The sequence below is a fragment of the Centruroides vittatus genome, unplaced genomic scaffold (genome assembly GCF_030686945.1).
Source record: "Centruroides vittatus isolate TY-2023 unplaced genomic scaffold, ASM3068694v2 contig_879, whole genome shotgun sequence".
Lineage (NCBI taxonomy): Eukaryota > Metazoa > Arthropoda > Arachnida > Scorpiones > Buthidae > Centruroides > Centruroides vittatus.
The window spans coordinates 1549224-1563859 of record NW_027122571.1 but is presented as its reverse complement, the minus strand read 5'-3'; the positions used below and the strand labels follow the sequence as shown (position 1 = coordinate 1563859).

At 31.1% G+C, this 14636-nt stretch overlaps 1 protein-coding gene across 4 annotated transcripts in view; it reads right to left on the bottom strand.

The window, feature by feature from the left end:
• The window catches only part of Cdep (Chondrocyte-derived ezrin-like domain containing protein), a 161956-nt gene that overhangs the window by 115335 nt on the left and 31985 nt on the right, over positions 1-14636 (bottom strand). For all 4 annotated transcript variants that reach the window (XM_067279940.1, XM_067279943.1, XM_067279942.1 and 1 more), the window contains exons 6-9: positions 10905-11028; positions 10304-10391; positions 3510-3665; positions 3171-3331 (exon numbers count right to left, since the gene is read on the bottom strand). In XM_067279940.1, coding sequence (XP_067136041.1) covers positions 3171-3331; positions 3510-3665; positions 10304-10391; positions 10905-11028 — 529 coding nt within the window. The remainder of the gene's footprint in view (positions 1-3170; positions 3332-3509; positions 3666-10303; positions 10392-10904; positions 11029-14636) is intronic.

Below are 14636 nucleotides of genomic sequence, written 5' to 3'. Positions count from 1 at the left end.
TAACCTCAAGCCTACTGACAACAAGCTCACACAATAGCCCAGAAATTGGGCTTCCCATAGGGACCCCTCGGCATTGTTTATACGTTTGTCCTTCAAACGCAAAGAAAGACTCGCAGCAAACAAGATTAACCATCTCTACCAACGCATTCCTATGATGTGCTAAAACGGGGTTTACTCTGGTCAGAAAATCCAAAAGTGCTTCTACGCAAGATTCAATCCTGATAGAAGGGAACAAATTTTCGTAATCCAGTACAGTCCCAACTTCATCATCAACTAAGTAAACCTCTTGTAGTTCTTTGACCACCGTTACCGGATCCTTAGCCACCAATTCATTGCTTTCCATCTTGGAGGAGATATACTCATGCAACCTTTTTTCAAGGAGGAACGTAGGCGCTTTTCGTTTTTCCACAATAGGTCTGATATTTTTGCCCTTCTTATGAGTCTTAGCAAAGGCAAATAATCTAGGGGTCCCTGGTCTAGGGTTATGACATTTAACTAAAAAAGGTAAGATCTTCGCCAGTTTTGATCCTCCCAGTTTTCTAACCCTTCTATCAATTGCTTCAACTATGTTACTATTTATCTGAATACAATCCGTATTTCTGATATACTCCTTCAACGCTTCGTCGTATGTAGGTTTTCTCATCACAACAATCTGCTTGCTTTTATCCGCTCTTGTTGCGATTAAGTTGTTCTCTTCCAGCCATTCCTTAGCATAAGCGATGTCTTTGTTATAACCTCTTCCTTTCCTAGTTTTTTGATTCATTAACACAGCTTTCCAACATATATAGTTTTCATACACGAAATTTACGTACAACAAGCGCTTAGGAAGCATTATGAAAGAAATCGCACACATAAAGGATACAAAGATTATCTTAAAAAGAGCTCCGAATCTGTACAGTATTCTTAGAAATGATAAAGGGTTAATTAAGAAAGAGGATAAGTCCGGCGTTTATAGAATTCCATACGAGAATCAGATGTTAGGAATAAGTAAAGATTATGTCGGGGTTACCACCAGAAATCTAGGAGTTAGGATAAAAGAGCACAGATATGATGTTAGAAAAGGTTCTAATGCCACAGTATTGTCACAAATGGCACAAGCGGAAGGCTCAGTAGTAAGATGGAATGAAGCAGATATACTGAAACAAATCCACTCCCCGACCTTGGCAAGAACGGCCGAGAAATTAGAAATCTATAAAAGCAAGCTTAAAGGGAATTGCATCAACGCAAGAGATGCCGAGGGGCTTCCTTCCGCATGGAAGTATGCAGTTATAAACTTCTAATAAGAGCAGTAGCTTTATTAATATGTACAGTTTAATGAAAAACTCTGTACAGCTTATTAAGCAGTGGTATTATTTAGTGTTATTTATCTGTTTTTTAAGGCAGAGGTATTAATATTTTGTATACACTTTTTGTTTGTTATATATTAATATTTTATTTTTAATTTTAGCAGCATTTTTATTAATTTGTTGATATTTAGAAATGATATTGTGCTGTTAGTTACGTTTTGGTTAGCCGTTATATATTTTTGTATTTTGAACTTGTTGTTCTATTTTTGTAATGTTCGAATTTCGCCTGATGATGATCCATTGATTGGATTGAAAACGTTTGTGTTAAGAATAAATATCTCTCAGCGAATGATCAGGTGCTTGTTTTGTTTTTCGTATACCAATCTTATTGTACTTTGCACATAGTTTTGAAAGTTATCACATTACTAATGTTTTCAGTCCACATCTAGGCCCTTCCTCAGGTAGATCTTTTTGAAAAATGATTCCTTCGAAAAACTATTTTGGAATGCATTTGACTCTGACATATTCAAATTTCGAACATTTTCTTTTTTATGAATTTTTCTTTCATTATTTAACCCCTTCGTACCCGCAATCGAACTGAGTTCAATCGGTTTACATAGCGTTACACAGAAAATGGTGTTTTAGACCCTCGGAGAAAAAAAATCGGCGAAAAAAAAAATGTTTTTTTGGACTTTCGGATGTATTTTCAGTCCCCAAATTTTTTGAAAAATTTTTTCCCGCGCGAAAAAATTTTATTGCGATTTTAATTAACCCTTAATGATGGGCAATTAACGCTTAATTGTTTTTTTATGGGATTTTTTAATAGAACTTTATTTATCCTTCTAAACTTCTAGCGCACCGATTTTACTTCGGTAAAGTTATTTAAAGCTATTTTCTGATGTAAAAAACAACATCCAATAGTTTTTTAATTTTTTTAATTAATAGATTTTTTTATAATTACGTTTAATTAAGTCGGGGGGGTCGGAAATTTCAATTAAAATCGTAATTTTAAAAAAAAGTTTTGAAATATCCTGCCATCTAGTATTCACCCTACTTTTTACCCTTCTCCTCCCGAGAGTTTCATGAGAATGTCCCGCGAAAGACGACACCAGCTGTTCTCAAGGTCATCCAGCTGTGTAAACAATGACTCATCGGTGTCAAGTTTCGCGCTAAGGCGAGAAGAGGGGAATTGTACTTTGAAGCTTTTTCTTCAAAATTAACACATTTCTTTCGTTTTTTTTTCGTTTTGATTATTTTTAATTATAATTTAATTATTAATTATGATTTTTTTTTTACGCTGCGGGGGAATTAACGAGTTAAAAAGCTTATAAACTTATTCTAATTTTTTACATATACATTTCAACCAACATTTTATCAATATTCATCAGTAACACTCTTTCTATTGTAATTTTTCCATCTTTCTATAGAACATAGTTACATTTATCCATTGAAAAAAATTTCTTTTATACATTGTGACCCAATTTATGAGTATTTGATATATGAGAGAGTTGTTTTATTTTAACCTGCTTCCTCATTCATGAGATAAAATATTCAATACAATGAGCACCAACTGATATTTATGAGAAGAACATAATCTCGAGTGTGATAAATAAAATTTTCATTCACTCTAATCACATGATTTCCAGTCTCCATTTTCTTTGTTTCATTCATATTTTATGTTCATTTACTAGGGATAGTGCTATTTCTTCTAATGAAAAATGAGAATTCCAAACTGGAAATATTTATGTATCAACTAGACAACTAGATAACCTTTTTTCTAACTTTCAATATTTGTAATGAAATAAAATAACAAACAACAAAAATAAAAAGAACTTCCAATACTCTTTCCAATTAACCTATAGTTAAAATAATTTAAATTTTTACCTGAATGATGATCCTCTGCTAAACAATCTAGTTTTTTGACGCGATGTCTTTCTCACTTCTGCACATCGAAAGAAAGCATGATTTTCAATACATTTTTTCCAAAAGTTTTTACATTCATTTCGTCCTTCAAAAAAGAATTCCACAGTATCTTTATAATAGCCCTAAAAAATGAAAACAAAGCATTTTTAATATTAATATAATAACAACAACAATAATAATAATATTCATAAATTTAAATCTTATTTCACAATAGCTAATTGAAATATCATTTAATATAAACTAAATGTCATCCTAAATAATTTAATATTTTTAATTTTTATGAGTTTAAAAAGTACTTACATATCCTTCTGGATGTAATTTAATCAGAAAGCGTTTTCGTTTAAAACTCAATTTACGAATTTTGGCCCAAGAAAAGGTATTTATTTTTGTGAAATTCTGAAAGACTAATACTCCCATATGTGCAACAGCTAAATTTAATGGAACACCTTCATGATCCTTAATAAAAATATATAATTAATTAAATAAATCTATTGTTTAAAAAATTGAATTTTTTTAAATTAATAAAATGAAAATACAGGCACCCTCCACTTGACATTAGTAATCCATTTCTGCAAATCAGATATTCAGCATGAAAACATTAACCAAAAGCCTATTTTCCATTATTTTAAATGGAAAAAATTATAATTTGTTATAATCACAATCTAAATTCTCAACTAATTTCTGTAATGTAATTAAAGTGTAATACAATGCCTATATATAAGTTACAAACTATCATATTAGAATAAAAAATGCTTAATATATCATTTTATATAATCAAACAGGTTAGTAATAAGCAGTATTTCATATGCAGTATTAAATTACATGTACAATCTAAATGCCTTATCACAAACATGAAATGACAGAAAATAATACAAGCTATAACATTTGTTTAAAAAGTTCAAACAAAAGATTATAATAAAAACAAGAAATAAACTGTAAACATTCTTAACAAATGTCTCAAGACATTTCCTTCCTGTAAATTGAAGAATTGATTTACTATTGTTAGTGTCAAGGAGGCCTATCCTGTAGTAACAGGATAGGTCAAGTTTTCACATGTCGAAGCACATGGTCTGGAAAGTAATGGTTGGTGAGTCATCCTGGACAAGTTGAGACAGGATATCAACCGAAGCAGACCTGATAGAAAGCTCAGCTTAGCTCCTGATTGGTCAGCCACCAAATTCAAAATTTGGATATAAGGCAATGTTGGATCGAGGAAAGGGTGCCTAGCCTGAGATTTGGATTGAAAAGAGATCTGGACTAAGACCTCATAATTAGTAGCAATCTAGATGTATTGCTGTGTATCTCTGTAAATAGTGTAAATAAATAGTCTTAATTTGTGTTCAAAGAGTCGTAAGATGTCTTTTTGATGAACTGGAAAACAGCAATCACAATTGGAACACAATTTGAATTTTACTGTTATGATGTCAAAAAAGTATGTTTAGGCTTTCTACTACAGGTGGTATTGCAATATGACATGCTCTTAAGATGATTCTTCCAGTATGAGCTATATTCAACACAGACTTTCCATTTCTTGGCACTTGGAAAGCTTTTCAAAACATCTACACGTCATTCTAATGTTCTAACCAACTGTATTTAAAATTTTAACTTGAAACTATTCCGATATATTGTTTTGTTATGTAAATATAGTTCTTGCATAAACATCAGTCAAAAAATATTGTATCAAGAGATACGTATGTTCTATTAAGTTTGAGCTACAAGAAACATTTTACAAGAAAAACATTAAGCAGAAGACATTAAGTGGAAGATGCCTATAATTTTAAGGAAGCTCATATGAAGCTTCATATGAAATTTCATATGAAGCTCAATTATTTTAGACTTAATATAACTAATAAAATTATATATTCAATAGGATATTTCTTAATCTTCAAAATATACTTGTAGATTATTATTGCTGAAAAAAAGCATTGCACTCATACTTACATCACACACACACACACACACACACATATATATATATATATAGCTTTAAAAAATAAATAAAATATGATAAAAACATTAATCAATTAGATTATATATCTGCAAAAATTTTTATAATTGCCAATCAAACTTTCAAGCACAAAGTACAGTTGTAGTATTTGTGAAATTAACACAGTCACTTTTCAAATTTATCTTATATATTTTTTTGTAAAATTTATGATTTTTAATATAAAATCAGATTTTATAATCCCATGTCAGACTTTTCTGAGATGATTTAGGTGCATATTTCATTTTCACGGATAATAATGTCCATGCACAAAGGGCTGACACTTGACAATGACTTTATTGAAAGTGAAGATATCTCATGTGGAATGGCCAACAAGATCTCTATATCTAATTCCCTTAGAACAAGTATGGGATGCTCTGGGATGCTCTAGGGAGACAAGTTGCATCCTGTCAGCTTCTTCCAAGAACATACTAAGAGTTTCATGACAGAATGGATTTTGCTCTTGAAAGAGCTGATAAATAACATTACAACCAGCATGAGCACAAAGCAACCAGATGCCACATTAACCATTTTCTGTGCAAAAAGATTTATGACAAGGCTTAGTACTTTTTCTTGTTATGTTTGGTTTGATGTAATTTAGAATAAATGTTTGCTTTTCAATTGATCTGTTGCATAAAGAATAAAATGTTCTGCTTGTATGTTAAGTTTCACACTATTCTGATCAGTGGTTCCTAAAATATAGACCAAATTAATGGTTATGTTTATTTTTTGAATATAAATGTATTAAATAATTATTATTTACAGTTTAGATTTTATACCTTAACCTTCTTGCAGTGAGGCTCTTTGAAGAAACATGGAGCTCAGTACATTGATTAAGCATAATGCCATCCCATACCTACAAATTGGTCTCTTTCCACAATGTTTATAGGACTATATTGGGTTCCCTGCTCTCTCCAGATTCTAACCTGACAAGAATCTTTCCTTAGATTGTATTTGACAATTATGCTTATTTTCTGGACTGGAGTGTATTTGTAAATATAAATATTTATGAAGAAATTTCATAAAGCTAATCAGTGTCTAATTGAAAATATTTATAACAAATTTTCCACTAAAATTAAATCTCGATTTCTTCAAGTTGTTAATAAAAATTGATAATAATTGTAATGACATTAGTCTTGGCCTGTTGCATTAATTAACTAATTACACTGTTCTGCATCAAAATCCTCCCATGAAAGAAATGTAATTTTTTAAAATGTATTTTAGTGTGATGAATATGAATGTGAAGTCAAAATCTTGTGGTTAATAGAAACCACAGTTTTTAAAAAAATACCACTTTTTTGTTGAAGCATAAAAAATGCCCCATACTATCATTATTTTGGCTGTAAGTGGGAGAGCAAGACAAAACTTGAGCGCCTAAAATATGCTATAATTCAGCCACATGGACACTAATTGGATGGCTGAAGAGGGCGCACAAATCAATGCCTTTTGCTATCCCTATGGTCCAGCAAAAACCTAAGAATCGTGTCAATGATTGTTAGTTTAACATGACTGACAACAAAGGCTTTACTGCAAAATCAAAAAGCAAGATATAATATCCTAACTGTCTATCTGTGCTTTGACCAAGTGAACCATGATAAATCGATGCCAGTACAGACCCCAGCTCTGAATTTCATGGACAATTCAGAAGAGAAATCTGATCCTAAAGATGCCTCACCAAATGACAATCAAGCTGTAATCAGCAGCTATCATAAAATTCCACAGATGAGCAACAGCTCAGTCAATCAGTCTCAGTTGAATGATCTGATTTGTAATCTGGTTCTTTCAAAAAAAAAAAAAAAAAAAAAAGGCTCAACTACTTGCATCATGTCTCTAACTTTTGAAGAAAGAAGTTAAGGTGTCCTATTACAGAAAAATGGAATCAGGAAATGTGAAATGTTTTTCAATAGAAAACAATCTAAGTTTTTTCAATGATATACTTTTAAAAATTTGTTGGAGAAGCTTCAGCTGCCACAGGATCCTGTGGAATGAAGACTCTTTATTGACTCACCAAAGTTCAGCCTTAAAGGAGTTTTTCTGCACAATGGCTACAAACATCCATCCATTCCAGTTGCTCATGCTGTTCACATGAAAGAAACTCATGACAATGTAGAGGCAATGCTGGACAAGATGAAATACAATGAGTGTAAGTGGAACATACATACTGACTTCAAAATTGTTACAATGCTAACAGGTCTTCAAGGAGGATGCACTAAATTCTGCTGTTTTTTTTTTTATCTGAATGGAACAGTCAAGCCAGAACAAGTCACTACTTGGTAAAAAAGTGGTCTAATCACACAACAAACATACAAAGTCAGAAGAATGTTGCTTTTCCAACTCTAATGGAAAAAACTAAAATCCCCTTACCTCCTCTTCACATCAAGCTCAGTTTGAAGAAAAACTTTGTAAAAAGTATGGATGGACAGAGAAGGAGAAGTTTTGCTTATCTGAAGCAAAAGTTTTCTCATCTGAGCAATGCAAAAGTAAAGGAGGGAATTTTTGTTGGTCCCAAAGTAGGACAGTTTTTGAAGGATCCTAGTTTCAAAGAAAAACTTAACCCAGCAAAAAGGACTGCATGGGATGCATTCAAAAATTTGAGCAAAAATTTTTTGGGGAATATATGAGCAAATAACTATAAGGTAATCATAGAGAAGTTGGTAACTTCCTATTAAAAACTGGGTTACAATATGTCAATAAAGACACATTTCCTACATTCCCATTTAGATTTTTTCCTGCCAACCTAGGAGCTGTTTCTGATGAACATGGAGAAAGATTCCATCAGAGTCTTTCTTAAATAAAAAATGGAAAAGTATGGCAAAAGGTGAAATGAAAACATGTTAGCGGATTACTGCTGGGGCCATATTCTGGTCACTGTCTCTGGTCTCTCACAAGCCAGTCACTGATAGGCAAATCGCTTAAATTAGCCAATCAGTGACCGGCTTGTGAGAGACCAGAGACGGTGACCAGAATACGGCCCCTGGTCTCTACAGTGAGAGACTTCAGAAGAATAACAAAAAAAAAAAAAAAAAAAAAAAAAAATGCCATTGTTTCAGTTTTTAAATACATATAATTATGAAAAAGGCATAATTAACATAAATTTATTTGTATCTAATTAGTCAATTAGCAACATGTGTAGCTGATAAAAATAATATTTTGAACAGAAAATGTTTTCCATCAGAAACCTCATTTCTCTCAAAAAGTAGTGTGTTAGGTCAATTCTGTTGCCAGATTCTGATTCTGCACTATTGAAACTATAGAAGTGACAGGAGCATAAATAAATTTTGTTTTGCAGAACAGTAATTATCAGTGTTAAACTGAAACACTAAATGCTTTTATAATGCAAAAAGTTAAATATTAAAAAAAAAAAAAAATTGAATTATAATTTCGATTACTTTTATACTTTTCCTACTCTCACTCAGACTCTATTTAACTGTAAGACACACACACCTTTATGCTGAGAACTATAAATTTAAATTTAATCATAGAAAACAAACGTTTTCGGCCACTCCACTGGCCATCACCAGGTTAACTATATTCGAATACTATTTCGAACAACCCGTTCAAAATTGAAATAGATTACAATAGAACTCACGCGCTCAACTACGTAAACCAAATGTAATATAAATAACATAGAAAAATAAATAAACAAAATAAATAAAATAAAACATGCCAATGGTACATGTAAACTTAGCAATATCTATATATCTATAGGCAATCATTTGCGCCTAGTTAATGTGTTCTTGTGACTTTTTTAATTAGAAACTTCCAAGCTGATGGTAAAATGGTCGCATCTTTGTAATTTAAGCATTTTTTGGTTAAGCTGGACTTATAAATTTCACATTTTTCGGTTGTCGCTGCAAGTGTCGGCGAATGGACAGGTGTTATGATTTTGGCTTCTTCCCATTTAACAACGGATCCCTCCGTCTGCGCCATTTTTGCTAACGTTGTTGTGCATTTACTTTTCGTCACATCATATCTGTGTTCCTTAAGTCTTTTAGTTAGGCTTCTCGTCGTAACCCCGATGTATTCTTTCTCTATCCCTAGTTGGTCGTTGCTGTACGGTATCGAGGAACACAGATATGATGTGACGAAAAGTAACACAGGAACAACGTTAGCAAAAATGGCGCAGACGGAGGGATCCGTTGTTAAATGGGAAGAAGCCAAAATCATAACACCTGTCCATTCGCCGACACTTGCAGCGACAACCGAAAAATGTGAAATTTATAAGTCCAGCTTAACCAAAAAATGCTTAAATTACAAAGATGCGACCATTTTACCATCAGCTTGGAAGTTTCTAATTAAAAAAGTCACAAGAACACATTAACTAGGCGCAAATGATTGCCTATAGATATATAGATATTGCTAAGTTTACATGTACCATTGGCATGTTTTATTTTATTTATTTTGTTTATTTATTTTTCTATGTTATTTATATTACATTTGGTTTACGTAGTTGAGTGCGTGAGTTCTATTGTAATCTATTTCAATTTTGAACGGGTTGTTCGAAATAGTATTCGAATATAGTTAACCTGGTGATGGCCAGTGGAGTGGCCGAAAACGTTTGTTTTCTATGATTAAATTTAAATTTATAGTTCTCAGCATAAAGGTGTGTGTGTCTTACAATTACTTTTATATTACTATTTAAAATACAGAATAAAAATTCATATCACATATGACTAATAATATTAATTAATAATACAATCTGAACTCAAACTTGCATATATTCTTAATATAAAATTTAAGTTTGAATACCTGTTATAGATTCTTCAAAAGACTTGCAAATATTTATAAAAATTAATTTAATAGTAGATAGACCACAGTTAAACTTAATCTCTCTATTAAAATGATTATGATTAAAATAGTCAATAATTTTAAATGTTCCAACTTTAAAAATAGACTATTAACTTTTAATTTTCAGTATGTATTTCAAGAATGATCAGTTTTCTAATATTAATGTTTTACTTCTAATTTACTTAATAAAATAAACATTTTTAATCACTTGATCGAGAGAAAATTTTATTTCTATTTTTAATCAAAAATAAATAATTCGTAACTAAAATTTTTACTTTATAAACATTATTTTTATCTTTCAAATTCAAAACTGAAGATTTACCTTAGCTGAAGTCATTTTTATGCCATAGAGTTCACATCTACGAGCAGTTTCTAACAGATTCAAATCTGCTTCAGCAGGAGACTGTCCACTGAAATAATGTATAAATTTAATTATTATTATAATAGTAAAAAATAATTATTATTTTTTTACTGGAATATACCAGAATTCTTTTCCAAAAATAATAATTTTTCAAGCAGCATATTATCTTGCATTGCAACTACTCTTTTAAGATTCAAATATTTTAAAATAAGTCATTTAAGTACTATATATGAAACTAATAAATTGTAACTTTATAACTGAAATCTAAACAAATAATGTAACATCATTTAATCTGGTAATGCCTTAAACATAAACATTTTTGGTTATTCATTAGCCATTTTTAGGTACAAATAAGAAATTTGTAAATTAAATTTTAAAACAAAAAATACAACACAATAAATAATATTATTACACAATTATATAAAATTGAATAGAATTAAAAAAATAACAAACATTAAAACAAACCTTAATTTATAAAAAACATATACTGTATATAAAAACAACAGAAATACTATAAAATAGGTAAAGTTTGTCAGCTCTACATATATACATATATGCTTACACATGTTTCTTATGATTTTCCATAATTTTCTTTTGAAATTCAGCATCCTGATGGGGAACAAACTTGAAGGAAGACAAATAAGTGTGATCAGGATAATCTTCAGATACATAATCACCACACTCTGCTATAAAAGTATAATTTTATTTATGAATAAAATAAGTACTTAAAAATAGAGAATAATTTGAATTACAAAAACTATGTAAATTATTAAATTATGAGTATATATCTACTTTCAAAAAAATTACCTCTTAATTTAGAATTCATAAAGCATTTTAAATATTTTGAACAATCAAATTTTAATACCAGTTAAGTATAGTTAAAGAAATTGGGAACAGTTCTTAAAAATTGAAAATTTTTTGAATTATTTACAGGAGATATTTTTCTAATTTTAACAAAATTCCAAGTTTGATATAAATTATAATTTAAAATAAAATCATAAACTGAAATTTTATTAAGAGAGAACTAAAAAAAAATGCAGTAGAGCGTCATTTATCCGAAAGCTGATCAACCGAAATGTCGGTTAACTGAAAGCTTTCCAGTCGGACTGTGTCGTGCTGAATCGAACGTTTTTGATACTAGATTAAAACTTCTAAAGTATAATTTTTAATGATGCAATAGCCTCGATTATTATTATAAAAATTTTCGTTAGGCTTAAAATAAACGAAAATTCAACACGAAGTAACATGCAATGGAGAAAAATTTCAACATCGGATAGGTTAATATATTTTTTCGTACATAATATATTTTTTCGTACATAATCAGTTATCCAAACAATCCCAGTCCCCAATTGATTCGGATAAACGACACTCTACTGTATTTTATGAAATATTTTCTATTTATAATTTCTAATAAAAGCGTTTTATAAATACGCTTTTATTAGAAATTACCTATTCCTGATATTCTGTATTTGAGTATGTTTTAATATATATATGAACCATTTATTTTGAAAGTGGCCTAAGTCCATTTTTCAAAAAAATCAAGCTAGCTATTTTAATATTTACATTTCTACATTATCTTTTCATTTTAAAACAAATTGTAAATAATATATTTAAAACCACTAAGATTTTGTAAAACGAAAATTAGCTGGATAATAGAATGATAAAAATTTTTATTTTGAAAGTGGCTTAAGTCCAACTTTAAGAGATGCAAATGGATATGGAGTATATTATACAGTAAAATTTTATGAGATAAGAGCTTTATGTTTTATTCTTAATATAGTATTACTTGATTAACTCATATAATGATTTTTTAAATAATAATAATTCCATTAAATATATAATTTTAATATAATACATCAACACAAACAAGCAAGTAAGAAATGTGAAAATTCGAACCCGCCGGAACCAAACCGCTAATAATAAAATATTTTATTGCTTGGTTCCCACGGAGAAAACATGAATCATGAGGAACAACATTAGAATAATTTTGGTTGGTGAAACCGAGAAACGTGACCAAGACGATAAAAGGGCGACGAGAGAGGAAAAGGGGGTCGGTTACGTAGTGTCACTTAGACAGTGTGTGTGGGCGCCGAAATCCTGAGGAAACCTGACGGCAAACAACGAAATACCTTGGCCTAGAGGAAAGACCGACCCGGATCACAAGGTATGACCCAAATTCATGTAAACTCTCCCTCCGCGTATCCGAACTTAGGCGACAGTAGCTCGCCCGAATTGTATCTGTTATAAATAAAACTATATTTCCTTACTGAAGAGACAATATAAAATAAAATAATCAACCATTCCAACTTCAGCAAAAATTCTTTAATCCTAAGAACGTTTTCAAACGCATTAAGCGTCCATCTTCAGTTACATCTTTAAATTAAATATGAAATTCGAACAAATATTACATAAATTAACGGTACGATTACAATAAATAAATAAATACATAAAAAATAAAAATAAAATAAAATAAACAGGATTATCGTAATTTACAAAATTATGTCAATATTTCATCAACAAATAAAAATAAAATAAAAATAAAACAAAAAATAAAAACGAAACAAAAAACCAACGTGCGGTTTAAACCAATCACGGATTATCGCAGTATTTCTTTACAAATGCCTTCATCCGTCATTAAAGATTTAAAACAATATCAGCTCTAGGATTTATCGTACTTCTATGTTTAGCCCAAATCATCGCACAAAGATTTCCAAGCTGTGGAAAGCCCATCAGCGTCCCTATAATTAATGCATTGCGTACTTCTCTGCGCTCTGTGGATTTCCAATTTTTCGAAAAACTTTATTGCGTGTCTCGATCTAGTAGCCCTGATGATAGAGGCTTGGTCCCAAAAGACCGTGATGCCTTGCTGCTTAGCATAACTGGCCAGGACGGTACTATCAACTGATTTTTCCACCGATCGCTTGTGTTCATTAATCCTCTTTTTTAAATTTCTCAAAGTTGCCCCTATATATACTAATTTAGAATCGAACCTATGATCCCTTAATGGTATCGAATAAATTCCTGTTAGTGAGTTACGCTCATACTTCATCTTATCATTCCTTAAAAGCTTGTATATGGTCGGATTACGTTGATAAATAACCTGCAAATTCCTACTCCTGGAAATCCTTTTAACTAACGGCTTAAGAAAAGGAATGTAAGGAAGTAAAAGGAATGTTTTTTTATAATTTTAATTGGATTAACCTTGTTTTTAAAGAACTTTTTTTAAATATTGGATGGCTGAGTAGCCTCTAAAGAAAGGTCCGGTCATCTATAAGAAAAATTGTTCTAGAACAAAAGAAAAAATGGAGATCATCTAGGAAAGTAAAAAATGTTTCCAGAGCGACTATGTCTTAATTTATTAAACAAAAATTTAACATCCGACGAACTTCGAAAAAAAAAAAAAGGAATGTAATCGAGGATCACTTTCTCTCTTGGTTGGTTTCTACTCCTCCCACGCGTTCGGTTATGGTCTTTCTTGATGAGAGCATCTATTTTTTCTGTTCTGTAGCCATGTTGCAAAGCCGTTGTTCGGATGTATTGTAGCTCTTTAATTGTATCTAAAACATTGGTGCAGTGTGTGTGCGCTCTCTGTATCCATGAGCAAAATACTGCCATCTTGATATGCCCCGGGTCTGCGGAGTTCCTAGGGATAACGATTGGGACTGATGTCGGTTTCCGATAGACATTCGTCCGGATTTCCCCTCCTACACATGTTATAGTGTCTATCGGAAACCGACATCAGTCCCAATCGTTATCCCTAGGAACTCCGCAGACCCGGGGCATATCAAGATGGCAGTATTTCGCTCGTGGATACAGAGAGCGCACACACACTGCACCAATGTTTTAGATACAATTAAAGAGCTACAATACATCCGAACAACGGCTTTGCAACATGGCTACAGAACAGAAAAAATAGATGCTCTCATCAAGAAAGACCATAACCGAACGAGTGGGAGGAGTAGAAACCAACCAAGAGAGAAAGTGATCCTCGATTACATTCCTTTTTTTTTTTTTCGAAGTTCGTCGGATGTTAAATTTTTGTTTAATAAATTAAGACATAGTCGCTCTGGAAACATTTTTTACTTTCCTAGATGATCTCCATTTTTTCTTTTGTTCTAGAACAATTTTTCTTATAGATGACCGGACCTTTCTTTAGAGGCTACTCAGCCATCCAATATTTAAAAAAAGTTCTTTAAAAACAAGGTTAATCCAATTAAAATTATAAAAAAACATTCCTTTTACTTCCTTACATTCCTTTTCTTAAGCCGTTAGTTAAAAGGATTTCCAGGAGTAG